The sequence below is a fragment of the Argiope bruennichi genome, chromosome 10, assembly GCF_947563725.1.
Source record: "Argiope bruennichi chromosome 10, qqArgBrue1.1, whole genome shotgun sequence".
In the NCBI taxonomy this organism is placed as follows: Eukaryota; Metazoa; Arthropoda; class Arachnida; order Araneae; family Araneidae; genus Argiope; species Argiope bruennichi.
In genome coordinates this window covers 54,411,906-54,435,255 of record NC_079160.1, presented here as the reverse complement: position 1 = coordinate 54,435,255, position 23,350 = coordinate 54,411,906, and the positions used below count along the sequence as shown (strand labels likewise).

The following is a 23,350-nucleotide window of genomic DNA, read 5'->3' as shown; positions in this document are numbered from 1 at the left end:
AGAAATGTAAAGAACAACCAACCACAACATTATAAATATTACAATGGCTTAAAGTTATAAAATAGCTTTTACCAAGTAATCACAAAAAAATTAAAACTTGGATAATACTCTATACAAGGTTATATTAAAAGAAACATCTTAGAAATTGGATTCACAAAAATAGAAGGAAGCCTGAAAAACAATAGGACTACTGAAGCAATTCCAAAATCCAAAAACCAGATTTAATTCAAATAGTTACACATTGAAAAATTAACACTATTTATATTAGCATAAATTTGATGAACACAATAACTGCACATGTAGAGATTTGTCCAATTCATGACAACACTAATTTTCATTTAGAATTTCTTTGAATATAAAACTTTTAATATGCATTTACAAAACAAAAATAATAATAATATGTAATGATTCTAAGTAAAGACAGTAAAATTCATAACAGATAATATCCAGAAAGTTTATAGAGTTCTTGAAATCCAAAGTTCTTTATCTCCGAATATTACTATTGTTGGAAGGAAGTTAGAATTGCAAATACAATTACAAAAACTAGTGGATTTAATCATAATCTATTAAAATAATAAGAAATCTACTAAAACTTGATAAAATAAGTGAAAATATATATATAAAAAGGAAGTTAAATACATATTAAAAAACTTAACTTTGTGCTTCTAATTGCAGAACAAAATAAAAATGGTAACTTGAAATTTTAAAAAAAATGAATCCTTTTCAAAAACATCGGGATATTCTCATAAAAGAATTTGAATTCATTTCTTAAAAAAAAAAAAAAAAGAAAGAAAGAAAGAAAGAAAAGAAAAAAAAAGGTTTTAAAAAGTTATAGGGCATGCTATATCTATGTTTAAAAGTATCTATGCTAAGAACCTGAAATCTATTTTTATTATACAGAGTAACAGTAATTTATTACTGACACCCAGCAATGGCTTTAAAAAAACACTTGTTCAATAATAGAAAATTGCCAAGAACGAAAACTTTAACTAGTTTCTAAAAGAAAATTCCAAGGATTAGCATACATGTGAAATTAACAGCGTTATTTTCTTATTAATGAAACCATGTGTTACAAATATCAGTAAATAAATGTCAATCTTTCACTGTGTTCATTAAAAAGATGTTATTCAGCCAATTGGAATGTTAAATAATCTGGTATGAGAACAAAACATAAGTACACATATAACTCATGGGAATTAATTATAAAAATATACAATTACATATATGTAACACATTTTAAAAAGTAAAATATAGTATGTTACATATGTCTCACTAAGTTAAATTCTTTAAAACAACAGTCCAGAAATTTGAATCTAATAAGAGGAATGTGTAAATTCTAACACAAATATTTTCTCATTTAAAAATCATTCACTTTTTTTACATAATTCAACAGGATTAAAAACTAAATAAAAAAATTAAGAGCTAATATAAATCATTAAATGGAATGCACTGACTTTTTCTTCGATCTGATAAATATTTTGGTGCATATTAAATATCAACATAAAATAAAAGCATGCAAAAAATATGGTTATTTTAAAACCTGATTGAAAGTTTTTTAATAAAATAACTCTTAGTACAGCATATAATGTAAAGGGAATAAAATTTTCATTCATATGAAATAACCATAACATATTAATTCTTTTATATAATGTTTATAGAATATATAGTAAAAAAAATTACTCAACAAAATAACAAACAAAAATCTTTTTTTAAAGTATTCTTATATGTAAAGGCAGAATACCAAAAATCTGAAATGAGATTCTTGACTGAATATAAAAATTTTTAAACAAATGGCTGTTAATAAATATTATATCCAGGAACTGAAGCCTAGCCTTCATAAAACATTATATTAAAAAATTAAAAATATACTTTCATAGAGAGATGGTGAAATGTATTTACAGCAGAATAAGCATACACCAGTTTCCTTTTAAAATATATATTGCTCCAAACCTCTCATAAAAGAGTCATATTTTAAAGTATGCTCACCAAACACAATATATATAAATGTATAAAAATGTGTTTCTTTATAAAATATTTCTGAAATTCTTACTAATCATGAAAATTACACTAAATGTAAGACTGCATGAGATCATTAAAATGGAATGACTGTGGAAGTTGGAACTTGTACCAGTGAGGCCACACACAGGTGGACATTCTATTTGGTAGGATTCTGCAAAAATAAACAATTTGCGAATATAATAAAACAACTAATATCATAAAAAAAGGATTGAAATAATTCTAATATAATAATTTCTACTATTAAAAACCTGTTTTTTGAAGGGGGGAGAGAATTGATTTCAAGTTAACCATAGTAAAAAATTAATAAAATTCAATACAAAAATTAGATAAGTGACATGCATACAAAATATTTTTACATTTGAATAAAGAATGCCTCACAGAAACAGCATAGAAAATGTGTTATATTCTGGACATAATTTGTAGGGAAAAAGAACTTATTGCTACATGCTGACACCACTGCAAAAGAGATTTACAGAGGAATAAGATTCTCAGGAATAGCATGACGAACACAAGAACAACAGAACATAAAAAATAGAATAAACAAGGAATAATCAATTTCAAGACACCAAAAGAACATTTTCTGGATCAAGATCCTAACAGTTGCATGCATAATTTTCTGGTTTGACTTTGTTTTGTTCGCTGAATCATCAGTGTACAAGGTATTACTGAAACTCCATGTACAAACTTGGAATATAGGTAGAAAACATGAATAGAAATCCAAATTACATAAAAAAACAAGGTCCCAAATGCTATTCTCAGGAGATAAAGAGGCATAAAGACAAAGCTAGGACATAATACACAAAACAACACTAAGTGTTTTATTACATAAAAAAATAATGCAATAGTTGGAAGAGGAGGTGTACAAAATTCTATCCATCAGCATTCATGCAAGATTAATACCTATCTTGCATGAATTGCCGAAAAAGTGAATATCAGCTAATTCACTGCTGGTGAAAATAATTTATGATCACTCACTCAGGTACTGGCAACAATAAGAAAACCATGCATGTTGATCTTGCCTACAGTGACACCTATGCTTTTGGGACCCTGCTTCCCTATGTGATTCTGATTTCAACTGATGTTTTGCTTTCCTATGTGATTCATATGTTTTCTAACTTTCCTCCAAGATCTTATATGGAGTTCAGAAACACTCTTATTACTGAACCTTCTATTTAAGAAATTTAGGGAAATATCATGGCACACAAAGAAGCCAAGCACATTTAAGCACATAACATGGATCAATAATTGATCCAAGTTATTGATCTAACACATAAAAGTAGTAATAAATCAATATTTTGTCGTTACCTTGATTTTTTTTTAAATCTCACTACAAATTAATTAAATTTCCTCAAAAAATCTATCTTAAGTGATGTTTAGTTAATAAGCAATTCCTTAAAAACCATAGTTGAATTTCGTTTATTCAGTAGTAAAAGAATCATGCTCATCAGGCAGCCATCTCTCATGAATGATACCACCATATCAACATTTATCATTCAGCTTAAAAAAAAATCCATATATATTTCTGAATATTCAAACAACTACATTAACTGTTAAAACTTGTGGTTTTCTTAATTAAAAAGATATTCAGTTGCTAATATCATAAAAATTCAATATTTCAGTTTGAAATTCACATATTATAAAATTAAAAAAATTATTAAAATAAGACTTAGTCAGTAAAATAATAGCAGTAATTGAAGACAGTATCACATTAAAAAGATTTTTAGAAAGATACAAGTAAAAAAAGTGCCTTTTAATTTTATTATATAATAAAAATAGCCCAATTCTTTTATTAAACCCAAAAAATAAAATCTATAATTTGCTTTTAAATCATTAATTGACCTTCTGACAGAAAACTCCAAAATAAAGAAATCCAATAAGCATACAGATGTGATGAAACTGGAGACAAAGTGAACAAATTTTATATAAAATATCACAATGTTAAAGCAGAGAAATTGATTAGAAATGCAACAATGATAATAACGAAATAAAAATTATTGATCAATATTTACCTTCAAGTGTAATGTACTTCTGATCATGTCCAAGTTTGTTTATAGCTTTACAAGTGTAAACACCATAATCATCTTCTTCAATTTCAGCAACTCGCAGTTTTGTCTCAAGAAAACCAGATTCTGAACTAAATGTAGTGATAAAATGTTCACGCTGATTATCAAATATCTGATGCTGGTCTTTTAACCAAAGAATGGATGGTTCAGGATAAGCTTCAACTTGGCAATACAAATCCATATCATATCCCAAGGCTTGCCTGTATCTAGCTTTAGGAATGTATACTACAGGAGCAACTACAAGGAAATAAATGTAAGCATCTATGCATACCAAAAACTTGAATACTGACAAAATGTATGCATCCAAATAAATTGTACATATTTTATTGTCTGTTGAAAAACCTAAATACTTTGTACAAATATATATTATTTCTACAAACTTGTAAAAAAAATTATAATGCAATAAAAATAATTAAAAAACACTGAAAACAATTTTACTTCTAATCAATTATAAGGAGAAATTGAGGCAGAAAGTGAATTAAAATTTTATTTTAAATCCAGATAACAAATATTTCTAGAAAAGTATATTTTTGTTTTTCACAATTATACAAGCAAGTAAATTTACATTTTGAAATTTGATCATCAATTTCTTTTCACTTTTCATTTTTTTGAATTGGTGTTAGAATGTCTGTTTGAATGCAATACAATTCCCCACCCTTGATAAATTCAAACAAAATTAGACACTATAAAAAAGTTATTCCCCCTTCCTTCCATAAAGAAGATAAAATAGGGACCAAAAAAAAAAATGCTATGTTACTTCCTACCACAACTTTAGAACATAAAAAACAAAAACAATCCTTGTGCCATCTTAAAATTAAAAACCTTTTCAGCAACACCAATTTTTTTTATTAAATATAAATTTCACTAATTTTAATCCATTTTCAAAAAAAGCAAACAATTTGTAACAATTCCTCTTTTGCCTCTAGTTAAAATATTAAACTAGCTTTGCTATTTAGTTGCATCTATGACTTACACTCTTTTAGCAAAGTTAAAGTTGTTTTGTCATATTTTTGCTTTGTTTTCATTTCATATTATAAGCATCTTTTCATATAATATCTATCTTTTAATATAATAATACAATAATTCACCTTCAAATAAAATTGTTGTAAATTCTAACTGTATATCTTAATTGTCACATTTTAGCACTTTCAAATTTTTAAAGCACCTAGTTGGTATATCAGATATCATTTCAATGATTCCTTTACAGTTTGAGCTCAATGATTTTAAGAATTTTATTCCACATGATAAGTTTAACAGTTCTTATTGAATCAGTACATAACAAGCTACCTAGATATATACATTTTTCTTTTTCTTACATATATATAGAATAAATATACGCAAAACAGAGGAATTGATATGATATCTTCCATCAATATATGAAGTCTGTTACACTGGAAAATATTTAGTATTAGCAACCTTTGGAAACCACCTAGTTCACCAGGATAATGCTAGCTAAAATTTTCAATTAAACATTTCATAAAACTTGATTTCTATATAGCTACTTGAGCAACATATCTAAGCTTCAAATTTTTACAGTCATATAACTCATAATACTATAGATGCTTTATGCTGCTCTTTGCATTGTACTGTTTCTCTAATTTTCTATCAGTTTCCATAAAATATGAACTTTACATTGAAGCTAAAGTCATCAAATAATACAAAAAACCCTTTCGAAACAAAACACTTAAAACATGGTGAAACAAAACATGGTTTTTAAAAATATGATTACAGAAAACAAAAATCATTCATTGAAGTATTGACATCTTATGTACATAGCAAATATAGTAGTAATTTATGTAATTTCTCATATTTTTCATTTTATCCTATGAATGCATATGCTTAATACTAATTTTTTAATATATATATATATATATATATATATATATATATATATATATATATATATATATATATATATATAAATTACACTTTTCTCGGTTTAGTTTACAATAAAAATAATCATTTAATTTGAGCTTTTGTTAAAGTGTTGGTAAGACATTGAGAAAAATTCATTTTTCACATGCAAGTGCAAAGTGCTCATACAAATTACATTTTATTTTTATTTTATGTCATATAAATTGTTGGGAAATATGCTTAAAATATTTTCAAAATTCATTAAAAATTAATTTATAGAAATTTAATTTATATGTTAAAAAATTGATGCATCAAAAAGATAATTTTTTTTAAATTTCAAGATGATGTAAAAATCATTTTTGTACAGTAATACTTTAAAATATTATCATTGGAAGATACCAAAATTTTGCTTCATTTTTAATTCTATAAAAATTCAAATAATTAAATTATTAAAATTTCCAAAAAATTGATCCAAGGTATATATTTTCATTTCTAAAGTATATATGCACCAATTTTGATAGCTCTGGGTCAAATGATTTGACTTATAGATCATGAACAAACACACATACATTCAGCTAAATTATTCTAGTTAACTTTGATGACCAGCTAGTTCAATGGAAATATTGATTTTTATTTTCAGTTAAATCATTTAGATATAACTATATTTGTGATACCATGAAACTTCCAGACAATAACGATGTGTCACTTTAATTATCTTACTAATACTCCACTTATTGTGTATGTGAATCCATGGTGGCATCATGGTGCTACAAAAAATGTAAATGTATGGTTCATCTAACTAAATAGTTCATCAAATGTATGATTCATCATTCTAAATTTCCCAGTATTATAACTTAATTTTATTTTTTATACAACATGTAAGCTACACAGATTTTAAACAGAATCCTTCTTCCTAAGCTTTCAACAATGATAGAAAATAATATGATCAAATAGTTGATTAAAGAATTGAAACATTTTGAGCTTCAGAGCAACAAACTATTGCTAAAAATTAAGCAATTTTTTTAATAAAAGAAATTGACAAAAATTCAGTGAAAATTTGCATTACTTAAATTAATATCATTAAAAAGACAATTTTTAAAGTTTGAAACAATATAAAATTCATAATATTCACAATATTTTTGAAAATTGTCACAATAAAAAAAAAAAATTCAGCTGAAGTTTTAATCATTTAAAATTAACTAAAACTAAATTAAATTTCAAACTAAAATTTCAAAAAAATGTGCTCAGAGATACACATTTCCATTTTCCAAAGTATATATGTGCTAAATTTGGAAGCTGTAAGTCAAACAATCTGGCTTGTAGAGGGCCAACACAAACATGTTCATCTTTAATAATGGTATAGACAGACTAGGAAGATAGTTACCATTAATATACAAATAACTACAAATATTAATTCTGACAGTTTTATTAATAATTTCTATTGATTCATATATGACTGAACAAGTAAAGAACTTATTGTTTTTAATTTATATTAAAAAATTTAGCATAACTCATTCATATATTTTTATTAAAAATATTTATACCTACATTCAGGGAATATTTATTAATTGTAGGAATTAAGTAATCAAAGATAAACAGATTATTAAAAAAAAAGAAAATGATAGTTTATTTTAATTATAAAATAAGAGAAATTAATTCTGCAACTTACACTCAACTTCTACTCCAACATGCCTTCGAGCTCCCTTACCTACACCATTGTCTGCAATGCAATAATATGTTCCACGGTCATGTTTACTAATGTTATGTATGGCTAAAATATTCCCACGGTACACAACACCTCCAGTAGGCAAAATATCATTATTCTCTCGCCTCCATGAAACTTTAGGCTCAGGGTAACCAATAGCATAGCACTGCAAAAATACTTTTGCACCAGAAGTAGTCTGAACAGTCTGGGTACTATTGTCCAATATTACAGGTGGAACTGGAAAGGGAAAAACATATCTGGTAAATTTCCAGTTCATTTTATTACTAAAAAAATTATTTAATTAATATCTGAATGGCAATATATAATTTTACTTTCTACTAAAATATTAAATTTTTAAAAGTATAAAAGCTCAATGTTATATTAATAGGCAAAGAAAACATTTAAATTATGTCTATTCATTCACAAAGATTTGTATGGAAATTAGAAAACTTCTGCATCAACATTGAAAAATATTAATGCAATGTTTTTTTTTTTTTTTTGACAAAAAATTGGGTTTTTGTGCTTACCTGTTAAAACATTATAATGCTTCAGAAGAAAGTTTCAAATCTAGCATATTTTTTGATAATAAAGTTAGAATTAACTAATAGCTTTCATTTAGTTTTAAAATTCCATAATCCACATTTATTACCTTGAAAATTTACCACATAGTAAAATTAACATTAAGAAATTTTGAAAATAAAAGACAATAAAAAATTTGAATATGTAAAGCATATGCTGAAATAAAGTACTATACAGTAAAGAATTATTAGACATATTTCAAAACTATGTAGAAAAATAAAGAAAGGAACTATATTCAGTAATTATTTAATGCTGCCATACTTTACTTTCTGAATTTATATTTTTAAAAAAAATTATTCGTAAAATCCAACACAATTCATTAGGTGAGACTTTTGACAAATGCATATAAAAATAACTATATGTATAAATGATTATGAAAGTACACCTACAGAACAATGAGATCATGGAATTGTAACTCTTGGTATTATTCTTCACATGAAGTTTAGTGGAATATTATGTCAATCTAAAGTTATAAATAAAATGCAGATGGTTTAAAATTCCAAATATCTTTTAAAAAGTTGATGTATCTTCCAGCAGTTAATATTAAAAGAAATTGGCAACTAAATCCTACAGATAATGTTATATTTAGCTAATATCTTTCTATTCAATCTTTTTTCATAGAAGAATTATTAGATAAACATGTTTGATAAGGAATTATAATAAGGAAAGTGTTATTAAACTTGTGCATTTCTTAAAAAATTATAAAGAAAATTTACTAATCCCCCCCCCCTTTCTCCTTAAAAATATTTTGGAATTATACATACACAAGACGAAATATATTGGAACTAGTCATAGATAGATAGAGATAGAGATGTGTGTGTGTGAAAATCTTACTTCTGACATAAACCCAAGAATCTTCAGTTAGCTTGCTAGTTGAACCAATAATGACTTGACACTGATATAACCCAGTATCAACTTTTTGCACTTTAGTAATCTAGAAAACAGAAAGTAAAAGAGCAATTAGATAGTATCTCACTGCAATTTAAAAATAAAAATAATTGATATTTTTAGATTTTAAATGCTTTTTATTTGTATTTAATATTACTTTGACCTTTACCCTTTAACTTCTCTTACACATCAACCTTTCTAATTGTGATCTCATTTTGATAATAAAACTATTGAATTAAATTTACAACTTCAAGTAACATAAATAACCTCAAGTAGCAACATAAATAGAAAAACAAAATAAAAAATTAAGCAATAATTAATGATACATAAATAAAGAGACCAAATTAAATGTACTTAATTACAGAATTTTAAATAAAAGTTTTTTTCAAATTATTTTTGGTTAGTCTAAATGAAAAAAATCTACAAACGCAACTGCTAACATTTTATAACTCTAAAATTCATTTATATAACTCTACTTAGAATTAGGTCCTACTGTTTAAAAAGGCAAGTTTTTACAAGCTATTTTCTTTATTGATTGATAGATGATTATTTAATATACATTTTCCACCAATAAAAGCAAACCATGTTAGACCATTGCTTTAAAGTTTTGTTTATCATCCAGCATTTAGTATTAAGGAAATGGCAAATGCACACAGAAATTATAAATCTTATGGCCAGCTACAATTTCTTAATGGTAAATCAAGGTTAAGGGGATGGGGATGAATTAAATTTTTAGGTACAATACCTGTTCAGAAAATTTCAAATTTACTTTTGTAAAAATTCCTTCACAGCCAGCCATAAGGTGAATTTTAAAAAAAAAAAGTGCATTTCTTAAAATTTAACCAATTTTGAATAAACACAGTGATCAGAGAAGTAAAAAAAGCTGACACTTGTTGACATATGTTTCCAAGAAACAGAAATACATTACAAATTCTTTTAATCCGGCAACTATAATAATTACTTAAAAAGTGAAAGTCATAATTTTTATGCAATATTTTTATTACTATCAATATTTCTATTGAGGGTATATGAATAATTTAATATTTTTCAATGTCTAGGACAAAATAAGTTCATTTGAATAGACAGCCTTATCAAGTCAAATCAATTCTATATATATGAACAAAAATAATAAAGCCTTGGAACCATAAATATCATTTGCAATAGATACAAATATATTACCTGTAAAGTATAAGTACTGCTGGCTTCATCATGACGAATGGAATAACGTTGATCAGGAATAATTTGTGAACTTCCACTTGAAATAATCGAGGTATGACCTTTGTCATCTATTTTCACCCATAAGACCTTCAATAAGGAAATAATACATCAGAATACAGAAGAGTAAAAAAGTAAAAATTTTAATATAATTTTTATAAAATAATGCTTTAATAATCACATAGACAAGAATAATTAAACAATCTATTGTTTGCATTAATAATGATTAGACTATATGTATCCACATAAAAAAAATTGAGAAATAAAGTTTTTCTTCTCCTAAATTTTACAATTTTGCATCATGATTAATTAGAGATTACCAGTATTATATATTAAACTATCAATATTTCAATGAATATCCGAGTTTAAATTCTTAATTAAAACTTTTGTATGACTTTATTTTTACTCCTTTAATTAACTCTCCAAATAATCAATTATTTATAATGAAGCTTCCTAAGTCAATTTTGCCTGAGAACAGATCCCATATAAAATATCATTTTTCTACAGTTATTTGAAAATTGTTCAAGGAGATACTCCCCCCCCCTTCCCTTTCCTTTTCACCATAAACAAAGGTTTCGGCCCCTCTAGTTCCTTTTCAAAAGGAATTGGCTCTTATTTGCAACTTTGAACAATCCTATTTTTGTTATGTTTATGATAATCAGTGCCTCAAGATGGTGATTAAGAAGGAGAGTCAAAGAATAATGAAGTGGAGGAACTATGATTCAGTAACCTATCAAAGAATTAATAACATTCATTAAAACATATTTTGCTGGATTGAAAACAATTAGTATATGTATACATAGCAAGTGAAATGTATGAAAAAAAAATTCATTCTCAATCAATTATGTAAGTGGAAGAAAATATTTGATCAAATTTACTTTAACACCCAATTCCATTCTTATTAAAGTAATAGAAATTGAAATAAGAGCATAATGTACAACTATGATATAAAGATAAAATTTCAGCAATATTTCACTAATTCTTCTGTGACTTAATTATTCTTTTTCTACTTAGTCAAAAATAAGTAAACAAAATATGGGAGACATAAAGTGTGCAGAAGTTTTAAAGTCAAGCTATTAAACAAACATGACAAAATCTTAGAGCAAATTTAATTTAAAAGATTGTAGAACCTTGTTACTATATTATAAAACTAAATGAGAATAAGAAATGTAACATTTGACAATATATGGTGTATGGTATGGGTAACATTTTATGTCAAAAATAATTTGCAGATAATTATATTAGAATTATAGAAAAGGTTTACAGCTTTAGAGTAATGAAACTACAATTCTCTATTCAGTTAAACAACAATATTTGACAATATGAGGAAAAAGTGGCTACTTAGAAGGTAAAACAATCTACTGTAGTAAAAGTTTTTTGGAAGTTTAATTTCCAGATTATAAAATCTGGATCTAAATCCAGAAATATTATAAAAATAAAAAAGAAAGTCAAGACAGTTTTAATTAGACAATATGGAAAAATTAAGATAGGTTTAATAGTCAAAAGAAAAAAAGCAAAGGAGTTTCTCTTCTGGAGCAGTAGCTCTGAAGACAACTAATACCAACATTTAAACTAAAAATGTTTAAACAAAGTTTACAGTATTTGTAGGTTTGCAGACCTAAGTTTATGTTTTTTCCAAAGGCAAACCACATTATTATATAATAACCAGTTGATTCCACTTTAAAATCTACCCAAAAATTCAGCAAATGCACAGAAATAAGAATAACCAAACTTGATTAAATATAAATCTTGGTTGTAATTTTAAACTTGATCTATAACACTAGATATCATATTAAAATTTACTAATTTGATCTTGCATATTGAAAATTCACAGCTACACAGAACAAAGTCAAAAATCAATTTAAATGCTAGGAATGAAATTTACACCAACTTCTTTTATTTCAGTTACAATAAAGCACTAATTACATCAGATTCTGCTTTTTAATATTCTGAAAAAAATCTATACACTCATAGCTATTTGTCTCCATTGTTTAACTTGATACATATGTGCATAATATAACCCTTATATTATAAACCTATTAAAGATTTCTGTATCCAAAAAAAAAAAGAAAGAAAGGGCACGTTATATGAAAGAATAAAAGCCTGTCAAAATCTGTACTATTAAAATACATGTTACAATTTCAATTTCTGATTGTGGAGTTATATGAACCTATAGAAACCGCTTTTCTTTTATACTTCGAGAAGCTGGGAAAGCATCTTTTGATGGCAATTGTAGGGAAATACAAATTCCCAGCTGCTTACAAAATAATGCATATTCAGATTACTTGTTTGGCATGAAGCACAGAAGAATCCTTGGAAAAGGAAGTCGTGATATCAAACTAAACAATAGATGCCTGTTAACACAAATTAGTTCATTTGTATCTATTCAACAAACATGAAGTGCTTAAAAGTTTCTCCCCACATGATCATGCAAAAGAGGCTAATACATTATAATAACATTAATACACAGATTTTAATGTTTAAACTACAATGGTGATCAGTATTTTTTTCATTGTATTTCAATACTGAATACAATCTATTTATAGCAAAGAATATTTTGCTAGGTTACAAAAGATTTAAAAGAATCAAACCAATATCAGTAAATAAATTAATACAAGTAGATATTAATTTTAATAATTTTTTGCAATTTATTAATATAATTTTAAAATTTAAAAAATGCATGTTAATTATTCAACTAAATAATGTGCTCATTTTCATAAGTTAAAGAAAATATACATATTTGAATACTTTGCATTAATAAATTAAAAAAATTAAATATAAAAAATTCTTACAGGAAACTGAGAGGCATAATGCACTGAACAATGAAGATCAATTGTATCACCAATATTGGCATACTGTTCCTTTGTTATATATGATATAGATGGATTTTGTTGTCCAAGCACTGAAATGAAATATATTTATGAAAACATATATTAAGACAACTTTAAAGTAAGCAATTTAGGGATTTATTTAAAGCAAGATATTTTGTACAAAATATACAGATTAGAAATTTTTGTATTTAGAACACAAACTATATTTCAAAAATCAAACTCAATGCAATTGAGTTTTACTCTTATTGAGTTATTTTAACCCCAAAAATATCTTATCCCCTCTCCATATACACACAAGAAAGTCGTTAGCGTAAAGGTTCAAAATCTAAAAAGCAAATTTCTTCAAAATTGTTTGAACTTCCACTCAAATTACGAGAAACACAAATAATTAATTTCTGTAGGAACTAATACAATATAAATGATGTAGAATAAGAAAAAATGACTAAAAATGTAATTTAATTATTAGTCATTTATATAAATAATATTTCATGTTACTACACGACTAACCACTGACTGCTATTTTAATGTAAACGCTCATTTTATATCAAATATCTCTGCTTTCATATAGTATTTAAAAATACTATCGATTTCCACAAAACTATAATTATCGACAACATCGTGTAAATTATGACTAAACTAAATGCTGCATTAAAATATTACATGATATTATTTTATGATTTTAAAGTATTTAATTCTAATATGTGAAACATCAAAGAGAAAAGGATTAAAATGTAACACAGGTGGTATACTAAAACGGTAACATTAACCACACCCATAGCAATAAGAAATGTTAGTATTCTTTAAAAGATATTCAAAATTTACCTATATCATAGTTAAGTCCAATAACGATTGAACAAAATAAATATCTAAATATTTTCATAACTTAAATAATACTATAACCACTCGAAAAAAAATTTAACTCCAATAGCAGAAAATAATGTAAACAAAATTTTGTTTTACAACATTGCGCTTTGTCGATAAAGTCACAGTTACTAAAATCGAACGACTGGTTTCATTTCCCGATTATTTTTTTTTTTTTCTCTCTCTCTCTCTCTCTCTCTCTTTCTCTTTTATTTTCTTACTCCCCACGTCTTCTGGGCAACATTCGCGCAGATTTAATATTTAATGGAGCTTTTCTCATATGAAATACTCAAGCGATGCATGATGGATGGTCGATGGCATGGATTTGAACATTCATAAATAAAATCCCATTCCTGTTTAAAGATGCATAATTCACGATTTGTTTAGTAACAAATATTTTTACAATTGTTACTTTTAAATATTTGTTCCAAATAACTGTTATTTCAATCACACTATTAATTAAATAAGTATTTTTCATTTTTTTAATGATATATGCTTAGCTCCCATGTTGCTAAAGTTCGAAAAACACATATCTGAAAAATGTCAGTCTGTCTGTGACAAAGATAATTAAAAAACGTTTCGAGTTAGACAAATGAAATTTGATGTACAATTTGTATACCAAATTTGCAGATTTCTATCATATTTTGAGAAAAATCCGTTCTGACGAAATCTGTTTGTCCGGCTGTTCGAATATACATAAACACGATAATTACAAAAGGACAGAGATGGATAAAATTCGATACACAGGTTTAACATCTGTAGAGTCAAATTTTAAACCAAATCCAACAAAGGGTTGAACGTCTGTCGGTCTCTACTTTCAGAAATATGTCAACACGGTAACTTAACAAGTGATTTTGTGACTACAACTAGGGATGACAAATATTTTCAGAGCGGTTATTACGTAACCAATATCAAAAAGTCACAAATACAAGTGATCAATACTTTTCAAAGAAGGGTGTGATTCAAATCCTTGATACGATTTTACTGATGATATTTCGATTACAGTTTTTGGATCACGATAGAAAGTAACAATCGATACGATATTACTGAAATTTGCCGGAGCGGTGACTTCAATGGAAAGTAGCAATCGATTAGAGATGCATAATCCACGATTTTTTGAATAACAAATAATATTGCTATTGTTATTTTTAAATATGCGTTCCAAATATCTGTTATTTCAATCATATTATTAATTAAAAATTATTACTTAATATTAAATATAAAATTTATTAATTGTAATTAATACTTAATTTACTAATTTAATTAACATGTGATTGAATTAATTTATCTGTTTCAGCTTACTTCTTAAATTTTATTTTTTTTCTCAAAACTATTTATTTAATTTATTTCTTAGAGTGAACCATTTTCTGGAAAAGATGAGTTAAAAATATATGTCATTTCTTTAAAATGTTTGCTTTAGTTCTATATTCTACCAATAGATGGCGCCAGCAGTAAACAGAGTACATGTAATCAAAGTCAATCATGTCAAGAGCAATAAAAATGATCTGTATGGAATAGTGCATCATCAAATACGAATATCGGTCACTCCCGTAAAGTGGAGCGGTGACTTCGCACTTTCCGGTGAAATCACCGCTGCGATAAATTTCAGTGATATACAATTCAATGATACGATACGATAATTCCAATAACCGGTCCGTTCACTTTTCAATCCAATCACAGATTTCTTTCGAGAGCTTCCATTGGACAGATCGGACAAGTCATTGCGATTACCCATCTGATAAGCCTATTTTCGCACTTTATTAAATTTGGTTTCTTGCTTGTTTGTAACATCTTTTACATTCTCTTAAATCATAGCCGAAAATTTCAAATAATATTTTGCAGCTTCATTAATTAGTTAAGCGAAGAGTTAAATTAAATGCAGCTGTAAAAAAAGTTCTCAGAAGCTTTCTTAAAAATTTGTATCATGCTTTGTTTACAGTCGATTATAACCATTCAAAAATAAGTAATAACAGCAATCTGTGCCATATATCTTAGCGTTTTATGTAAATAGAATGTAGCCATTTGAATGCTTATAAATTCATTCAAATACGATTATTATTTTGTTATATACGAAGTATAGAGAAAGTATTGTAATCGACAATAATTCGAACAACAGATTTTGACGAATCTCCATGTTTTAAACCTTCCCGAGTTCGAAAACATTTTTGGAAATGTCTCGTTATGGTAAAAATAATTCAAAAACGCTTTGAGCTAGACGGATGAAATTTGTTATGCAGTCTTTACACCAAATTTACAGATTTTTATGAAATTTTGAGCAAAATATATTCAGAGGTTTTTCTGTCTGCGTGTTTGAATATATGTTTATACGATAATACTAAATGAAGAGAACTAGAAGGATAAAATTCGGAACATAAATTTAGTAGCTAAAGTGTAAATATATATATATATATAATAATCAAAATTATCAAATGGTTGAACATCTATCGGTGTAATCAAATTTGATATGTGATTTCGTGACTACAATTGTAAATCTGTAACCAATTTTGGTTTCAATCGGTTGAGCAAAAATACAAATTCACCTTTATCGGAGAGTATGCGAGTTTATGATATTTATTCAAATGACACATACCAAAAGAACTTTCAATGGTGCTTTTATATTTACAAATGATTCTTAATAATTGTAAAGAACTGATGCAAGATACACAACTAAATTATTACAGAGGAATTGTAGGAGTTATTCTGTGTATCTTATTCAAGGCCAAATCTGTCCACTTTTGCTCTTGCTCACGAAGAGTCTCTTGGGGATTTCCATTATCTGGCTCAGGATCTGGGAGTTCCGCAGCAGGAACGGCTATGGATTCATCAGGGAGCTTCTCATCACGCCATGCACCGTCAACAATGTCAATGAGTCTCCCATTTCGACTAACATTGCTATCCATCCTAGAAATAAATACATACCATTCAATCTTTGAATAAAAGATGAAAAGCTTACTAAACTACTACTTACTAAACTAATAAGTTTACTAATGTTACTTAGTAGTTTTTGTACATCAGAAAAAAGAATCAAACTCGACCAATGGGATAGCCATTTTCTTCTTAAGTTTGATGAACAGTATTCATTAAATTTAGTGCAAAGGAGAGATTCAATATAAATTAGAATAAAAATTTGATGTTGGAACCATTCTAAACAAAGAGACTACAGAAATCAGGATTATACTTATATATATACCCTGAATTGGCCTTTAAAAAAGATGGTATATAAAATATCATCTTCAAAAATCTGAGAGGTTTTTAAAATGTGTAATTTTCTAATACACCTGTTGGACGTTTGTAGGAGAAGCTCAGGCGTAAAGCTTATAATCTCTGTTCCATGACAATGTTTCTATTACATGACGAAAATGGATTCTAGTAATAAACTTGAGCATATGATTAGCAGTTATGGAACACAGCAAAATTTTGATTTTAAAGAGTAAATTAAGAGGGTCGAGAAAAAGGAGGAAATTGCATAGAATTAGAAGGTTACTAAAAGGATAAAGGTTGGACAAATTTCTCTGACTGATCTAGCAATGTAGTCTCAGATCTTTAGTTAAGGGTGATCAACAAGCTCTTCAGTAAAAATGAAGAGTTTTGTGACGACTTCTTTAGTATCCTTCATTTTTTTACAAGATTCTTTAAATGATGGGAGTGTATCAGGATCATTTCAGTTCCTAGATCAATTGAAAAAATTTAGTCGATTCTTCAATTTATACGATTTTATCAGGGAAATAATAAATTGTCATTTGGGCGTGACATCTCTTGGCGATCTTACGTTTTGATCTTTTCTTTTGATTTTTCTTCTTGCTTCTTGAAAAGTGAGACGAATGATTTTTCTTTAGTCCCTGGGAGCTGTAATTTCGAAAATTTTGTGCAGACCCTAAAAAAAAGTGTGAGGTTCTCCGCAATTTGGGTATTATTTTTTCTCTCTCAAAATTTTCTATTTTTTATTTGAGCATCCACTGAACTGATGATTCTCAGCACACAGAACACGTCGAATTTTTAATTTGCAGCCAGAGCTGTAATAAACAAATTTTTGGCAAAAGCACCGTCTTCCTTACACATTTATCAATCTCAACGATCATATAGCTGATGATTTCAAGATCATAAATGCTGGCTAAATTTTTAAGTATGTTTGGTAAATCAGTAATGGTTTCTTAGTTTTAAATTGTCAAAGTTGATTGACCATCGCTAATCTAAATCCATCTTAAGTTTTTTTTTTTTTTTAATTTCTTCTTTCGGGAAGCTACAGGGAATTCTTTTATAACGTCTTTCGTCGGTTTCTCAGCCTTCCGAGGCTTTCTTCAGCTTTTTCTTCTTCAGCAATCACGTATTATTCGAACTACTATTTCATTAGATATTTGGTAATAGTCTTACGGCCGTTGTCAGTTTTGCAAAAGAGGTGATCAAATTTTCATACTGGTTTTATGTTACAGCTGATGTGATGAACCTTATTGATTCTCTATGATGATCTGTTAAGTTAGGCAGTTTCTTCATAACTGGGGGTATTTTTGGAATGACAAATGTATCGGTACCTGGCTGTTAGATTGGAAGCTATTAACGATTTTTCATTTATTCTTAGAAACTATCATTTTTTAAGACTTCTTTCTTCTGCACCTGGAATCCACTTTTCTCATCTGAGTTGCTTATTTCGCCACGCGAAATTATTACGATTTTAGAAACGTCTTTAAATATTCCTTCAGCATTTTGATCAATTTCTTTGATGAGATCGATGAGAACTTCAATTGAATTAACAGAAGAGGTAGGTAAAGATGAGAGATCAGTTTTAGAAATACAGAGAATATCGCTGAAATTCTCCAATAAATGCTCATAGCCAATAACTCCATCTCCCTTGGTTGTCCGTGCAGCAATCTTCTCAATGCAGTTCATTAGCTTCTGCTTACAGCTTTGATCGCTGTCGATTCCGGCTTAAATGGTATTAATATCAACATCTCTGGAAATAACTTTTTTCGTTTTAAACTTATGCTCAAATTTATCAAATGGTTAGGGTAAACATGCGGCAAATTCCTTTGCATTACCTGAAGGTAGGAAAAGATCAATCAGAGTTCAGAAAGAATACCTCTTATGTGTATGGAAGGCAAATAGGAATATGGAGGAGCAAAAAATTTTAGTGTCGTTCAGAACAAAATCATAATCGATAATGGTACAATAATTTAAGAAATTAATGAAATGGTTGGGTTTGGATTCAAAATAACTGTTTTATTTGGTAACAAACTTTTTCTCAAAATAAAGGCAAATTTCTTCAAGTTAAAAAAAAAAAAAAAAAAAAAAAAAAAACATTATGGTTTACTGTTTAGGAAAAGAGTTTTGATTTATAAAATATGATAAAGAAAGTTACAATGGGAAATAATCGTTTTGCATTTCATGTGGAATGTCAAAGATAAATTCCCAACCAGAAATAGCAGTTGATGGAAAAAGTTATATAAATATAAAGTACTTTAAGGAGTAAACAGTGTAAAGGAAAATATTGTAAATGAGGAGAATGAATGGTGCAAAATTTAAATTAGAAGAACATAAACCATATTAATTTAATGAAGAATAATAAATAATGATAAAGTTAATATTTAATTAAAAATTAATTCATGTGATTTAAGATCACAGAAATTAAGCACCATAGTAATGTGCTGGAAACAAAGAATGTAAGAATTATATATGTAAAGTTTAAATTTACGTCATTATTTATGAAAGATAATGATTTAATTTATTGAGAAGTATTTCCATTGTTTAAGGCCACAATTCATTGTAACCCACTGTATTTTTATCATAAATAAAATGAATAAATCATGTTGTGCACAAACTGATAAATTACAGAGTTTTACACAATATCAAAATAATTAGAAGAAACATAAATTCAAGTATAGAATACACAATTAAACAAATAAACTTAAACTAAAACAATTTTTTTTCTTGATTGTTATTTAATATTAGTATATTCAATAATCAGGAAATTTTGCTACATGCACAAACATACACACACAAAAAAGAAAGAAAGAAAAGAAAATCTTATAAAGTATAAATATATATTTATAAAAAAATATTTAATAATGGCAAAACAAATATACAACTGAAACACAACAAAAACATGCAAGATAACTCAAGGCATATTAATTTTCTCAGTATTTCCCTCTCCAAATTTCAAGAGTTTATTATTTTTAATAGAAAGTGTTATATTTATCTAGAAAGCAATATGTTCATCGCATTAAAAATGATTACAATATTCCAAAGACTATTTAAAACAATCTGTTGAATAACATAAGCTGAACTTCAATTTTCTTACCTTCTGCAAAAATACATTACAGGTGTAATTTGACTGCTTTTTATTAGATAGTTTCTGTGATATGTATGTCTGAAAAAGGCAATAATAAATGAACAAAACTTTAATGCAAGTTTTATCTTGGAATTAAGAAATTAATTTGCTTTTCCTATACTTTAATAAATCTGGAAAAATTAGGGGGGAAAATAGAAAGTTTCTTCAATTAAATAATCAAATACTAATCTTGCAGTTTTTACAAAATTTAAATATTAAAATAAGAAGTATTTGCATTTAATAAGCAAATATTATTATCTCACATAAAAGATAATTTACTAAGAAAATTTTTTCAAATGTTTTACTTTCACTATTCAATTGATAGGATAATTTTGTCAATATGAAAATATTGTGTATTCTATTAAAAAAACTTTACTTTTTACTTCAAGAATATTACAAAAAGTTCAAAATTAATAATCATTAAACCAATTTAATAATAAACATAATAATGAATTTAATAATGAAAGTGAGTCATTAAAATTCACTTTCTTATTGGATAATTCTACTATTTCAAAACATGCAAAGAAATAAAATAAAAATACTTACAAATCATTATTTATTTGTTTTTGATCAGCAAAGTCAAAATTGAATTTATTTCAAATGCTGTATTATTGGTTTGATATAAAAATGAAATGCAATATTTATCAATTAATCAAGTCAGAAAACGTAAGGGGAATTAAAATTCGCCAGTCCTACTGACAGCTGGATTATGACCAAATTTAACCCTAGTGGCAGATCTAATCTTAAAAAAAAAAAAAAAAAAAAAAAAAATTAACGTTTAAACAACTGTTTGTAAATTAGAATTACATTCAAACTTAAAATAAATTCTTTAAAAATCTTATGAAAATAATTACCTTCATAGCATTTTAATTGTTTTCATAATAGCACATTTACAAACCCTTCAAAATGTAATTCATTATCTAAAAAACCTGACCTATCTTTGAAATTCTTAAAAATTTCACTTACCTTGTTATTAACTCCTATTATATTTTCCTTAGAGCTAATATAGATACTCCATAAACAATATTTTTTCCTTCTCTTATGAACTAATACAACTGTTACATTAGCAAGCAGTTAGGATCTCACTCTTCTTAATTAAATTATTGCTTTTTCTTTTTATCAGGGTTTAGATCATTTTATAATTCTGTTCTGTTTTATTCAGTCACCTCATGTCAAAAGGGTAGATTATTTTCTCATGAGGATAAAAAAGAACAGATTTCACAGACATTCAAGGGAAATCACAGAACTTATCTTCTGCTTCTTGAAAAGAAGAAAAAGGCATTTAACTTTTTAAAAAAAATCAAAATCCCCATAGCAGGAGAATTTCTTTGAGTTTTCTTCCAGATTGATATCAAGTCAATTAGGGCTAATAATGAGTAAAGTAATCACATATACACACACAGTAATACATGAAGGCCAAGCAAGGGTAGCTTTTTTTTTATTTCACATTTTGGAACTTTTACACTTAATAATACAAACTAAAGAGGATATTTTATCCTGCACTTTAATCTTGTATATATATTTTCATAGGCAAAATGGCTTAATCACAGCAATTTTCAGGAAGACTGATTCTGACCAACGTAAAGTGATAAATCTAGACTTAATTTGGACAAATAACACTAGTTTTTCATATGCTTTCTGTTACAGATACCAACAGACTTTGGTAACCATCTAGTTTGTTAGGAATTTTGGTTGTGCTCATTTTCAATTAAATCTCTAATGAAAAACTTAATATTCATAATTCCTCTAAGAAAATATTTTTATGCATCAAATGGTTAGACATTAAAGCAATGATATTTTGTGAGTACTGTAGATGTTCTGTTCACTGCACATTAATCTCCCTAATGGGGAAATATATTTTCTTTCCTAATAGTTAAATATATTTTAACATATATAAAATAATTACAGGGATTAAAAAACTAAATTTGTAATCAACAAACTGAATGAATTTCCTTTTTTTTTTAATCTGATACAAATCAGCTCATATGCAAGATAAAATTGATAATTTTTTTTGTGTACACCAACAAAATGTAAATAATAATAAAGCTATTTAGTAAATTTTCGGGAAAAAATATGTATATATTAAAGCTATTAAAAATGGCTATATATTAACCCCACAGTTATAAATTACATTATTTTTGCAATATACTTGTATAAAAGCAGCATATAGACATGACAAATGCAGAATTTAGAAGAAAAATAATATTTGAAAAATGCTTTTTCAGAGATTAATTTGATTTGTCAAAAGTAAATTAAATATCCACAACAAATAAAATACTGCTCGAAATTACTGAAACCAACAATTTTATAATAAGGTAAAACAATTTGCAATTCCTTTAAATTGTGAAAAATAACTAATTTGCACACGTTATTAATAAAAGCTGCTTAATGACTTCTATCAGATTTGTAATTCAAACATACAGCTCACTACCAATTTTTGTATTAAAGAAGGAAAAGTACCATTGTTTGGCAAAACTAAACACGGTAAAGACTCTTTTCCCCACACTCAGCTATGCATTTAAATGTGCACACTTAATACAAAAACATGAATGAAATATATTTCTATATTAATTTTGTTCAGTCAGTAAGTTATAAAGAGCCGTCACAGTTTAGACATTTTTAATTGATAATTTCATTATCCTTTACTTTTTAATAGTAATTTCAGCTATTACAATTTTATAGAAATACAACAATGAAAGATGCCAGGAATAGATATATAATTTTAAAAAAAACTATTAGAAATCCAACTTTGTATAAATTAAATAGCTCCCTCACTTACACTGATTTGTATTTCTTGAGGATACGCAAAAGATAAGAAAGGGCAGTACAATAAATTACAAAATATTTGTAAAATTTCTTTAATTCATATTTATTCCGTTAGCAACGGAATCATTAAGTTGAGCTGTCACAAAACAGATAGAAAACAAATTTACTTTCTACGAAAGGAATTGTTTTAATTTAAAATCACAAATCGATATTAATCTATTCAATGATTTAAATAGTTTTTAATTTT

General features: G+C 26.7%; 2 protein-coding genes across 3 annotated transcripts; both read right to left on the bottom strand.

Moving 5' to 3' along the window:
* Nucleotides 1-1,778: 1,778 nt before the first annotated feature.
* Nucleotides 1,779-14,114, bottom strand: LOC129988746 (lachesin-like). Its single transcript, XM_056097014.1, has 7 exons — nucleotides 13,977-14,114; nucleotides 13,116-13,225; nucleotides 10,288-10,413; nucleotides 9,055-9,154; nucleotides 7,606-7,878; nucleotides 4,029-4,319; nucleotides 1,779-2,170 (listed from the first exon to the last, which is right to left on the bottom strand). Exons 1-7 carry the CDS (start codon nucleotides 14,032-14,034, stop codon nucleotides 2,025-2,027), a joined length of 1,104 nt encoding a protein of 367 aa, XP_055952989.1. The 5' UTR covers nucleotides 14,035-14,114; the 3' UTR covers nucleotides 1,779-2,024.
* A 2,497-nt stretch (nucleotides 14,115-16,611) lies between these two features.
* On the bottom strand, nucleotides 16,612-23,239 carry LOC129987415 (anaphase-promoting complex subunit 13-like). 2 transcript variants are annotated; one of them, XM_056095390.1, is made up of 3 exons: nucleotides 23,117-23,239; nucleotides 20,308-20,376; nucleotides 16,612-16,916 (listed from the first exon to the last, which is right to left on the bottom strand). In XM_056095390.1, the coding sequence occupies exons 2-3, from the start codon at nucleotides 20,322-20,324 to the stop codon at nucleotides 16,691-16,693; spliced, it is 243 nt and encodes an 80-aa protein (XP_055951365.1). In that variant the 5' UTR covers nucleotides 20,325-20,376; nucleotides 23,117-23,239; the 3' UTR covers nucleotides 16,612-16,690. The 2 variants fall into 2 exon arrangements, with proteins under 2 accessions (XP_055951365.1, XP_055951366.1); XM_056095391.1 differs by lacking the exon at nucleotides 23,117-23,239 and adding an exon at nucleotides 20,884-20,900.
* Nucleotides 23,240-23,350: the final 111 nt, after the last annotated feature.

What these genes read in the sequence shown, in the direction of transcription:
- LOC129988746 (XM_056097014.1), bottom strand. Translation starts at nt 14,034, where the DNA reads ATGAAAATATTTAGATATTTATTTTGTTCAATCGTTATTGGACTTAAC. An exon ending in GCAGTACTTATACTTTACAG is followed by an intron (nt 9,155 to 10,287) that starts GTAATATATTTG and finishes TCTGTTTTCTAG; the next exon opens with ATTACTAAAGTGCAAAAAGT. An exon ending in TGTTGGAGTAGAAGTTGAGT is followed by an intron (nt 4,320 to 7,605) that starts GTAAGTTGCAGA and finishes ATTTCCTTGTAG; the next exon opens with TTGCTCCTGTAGTATACATT.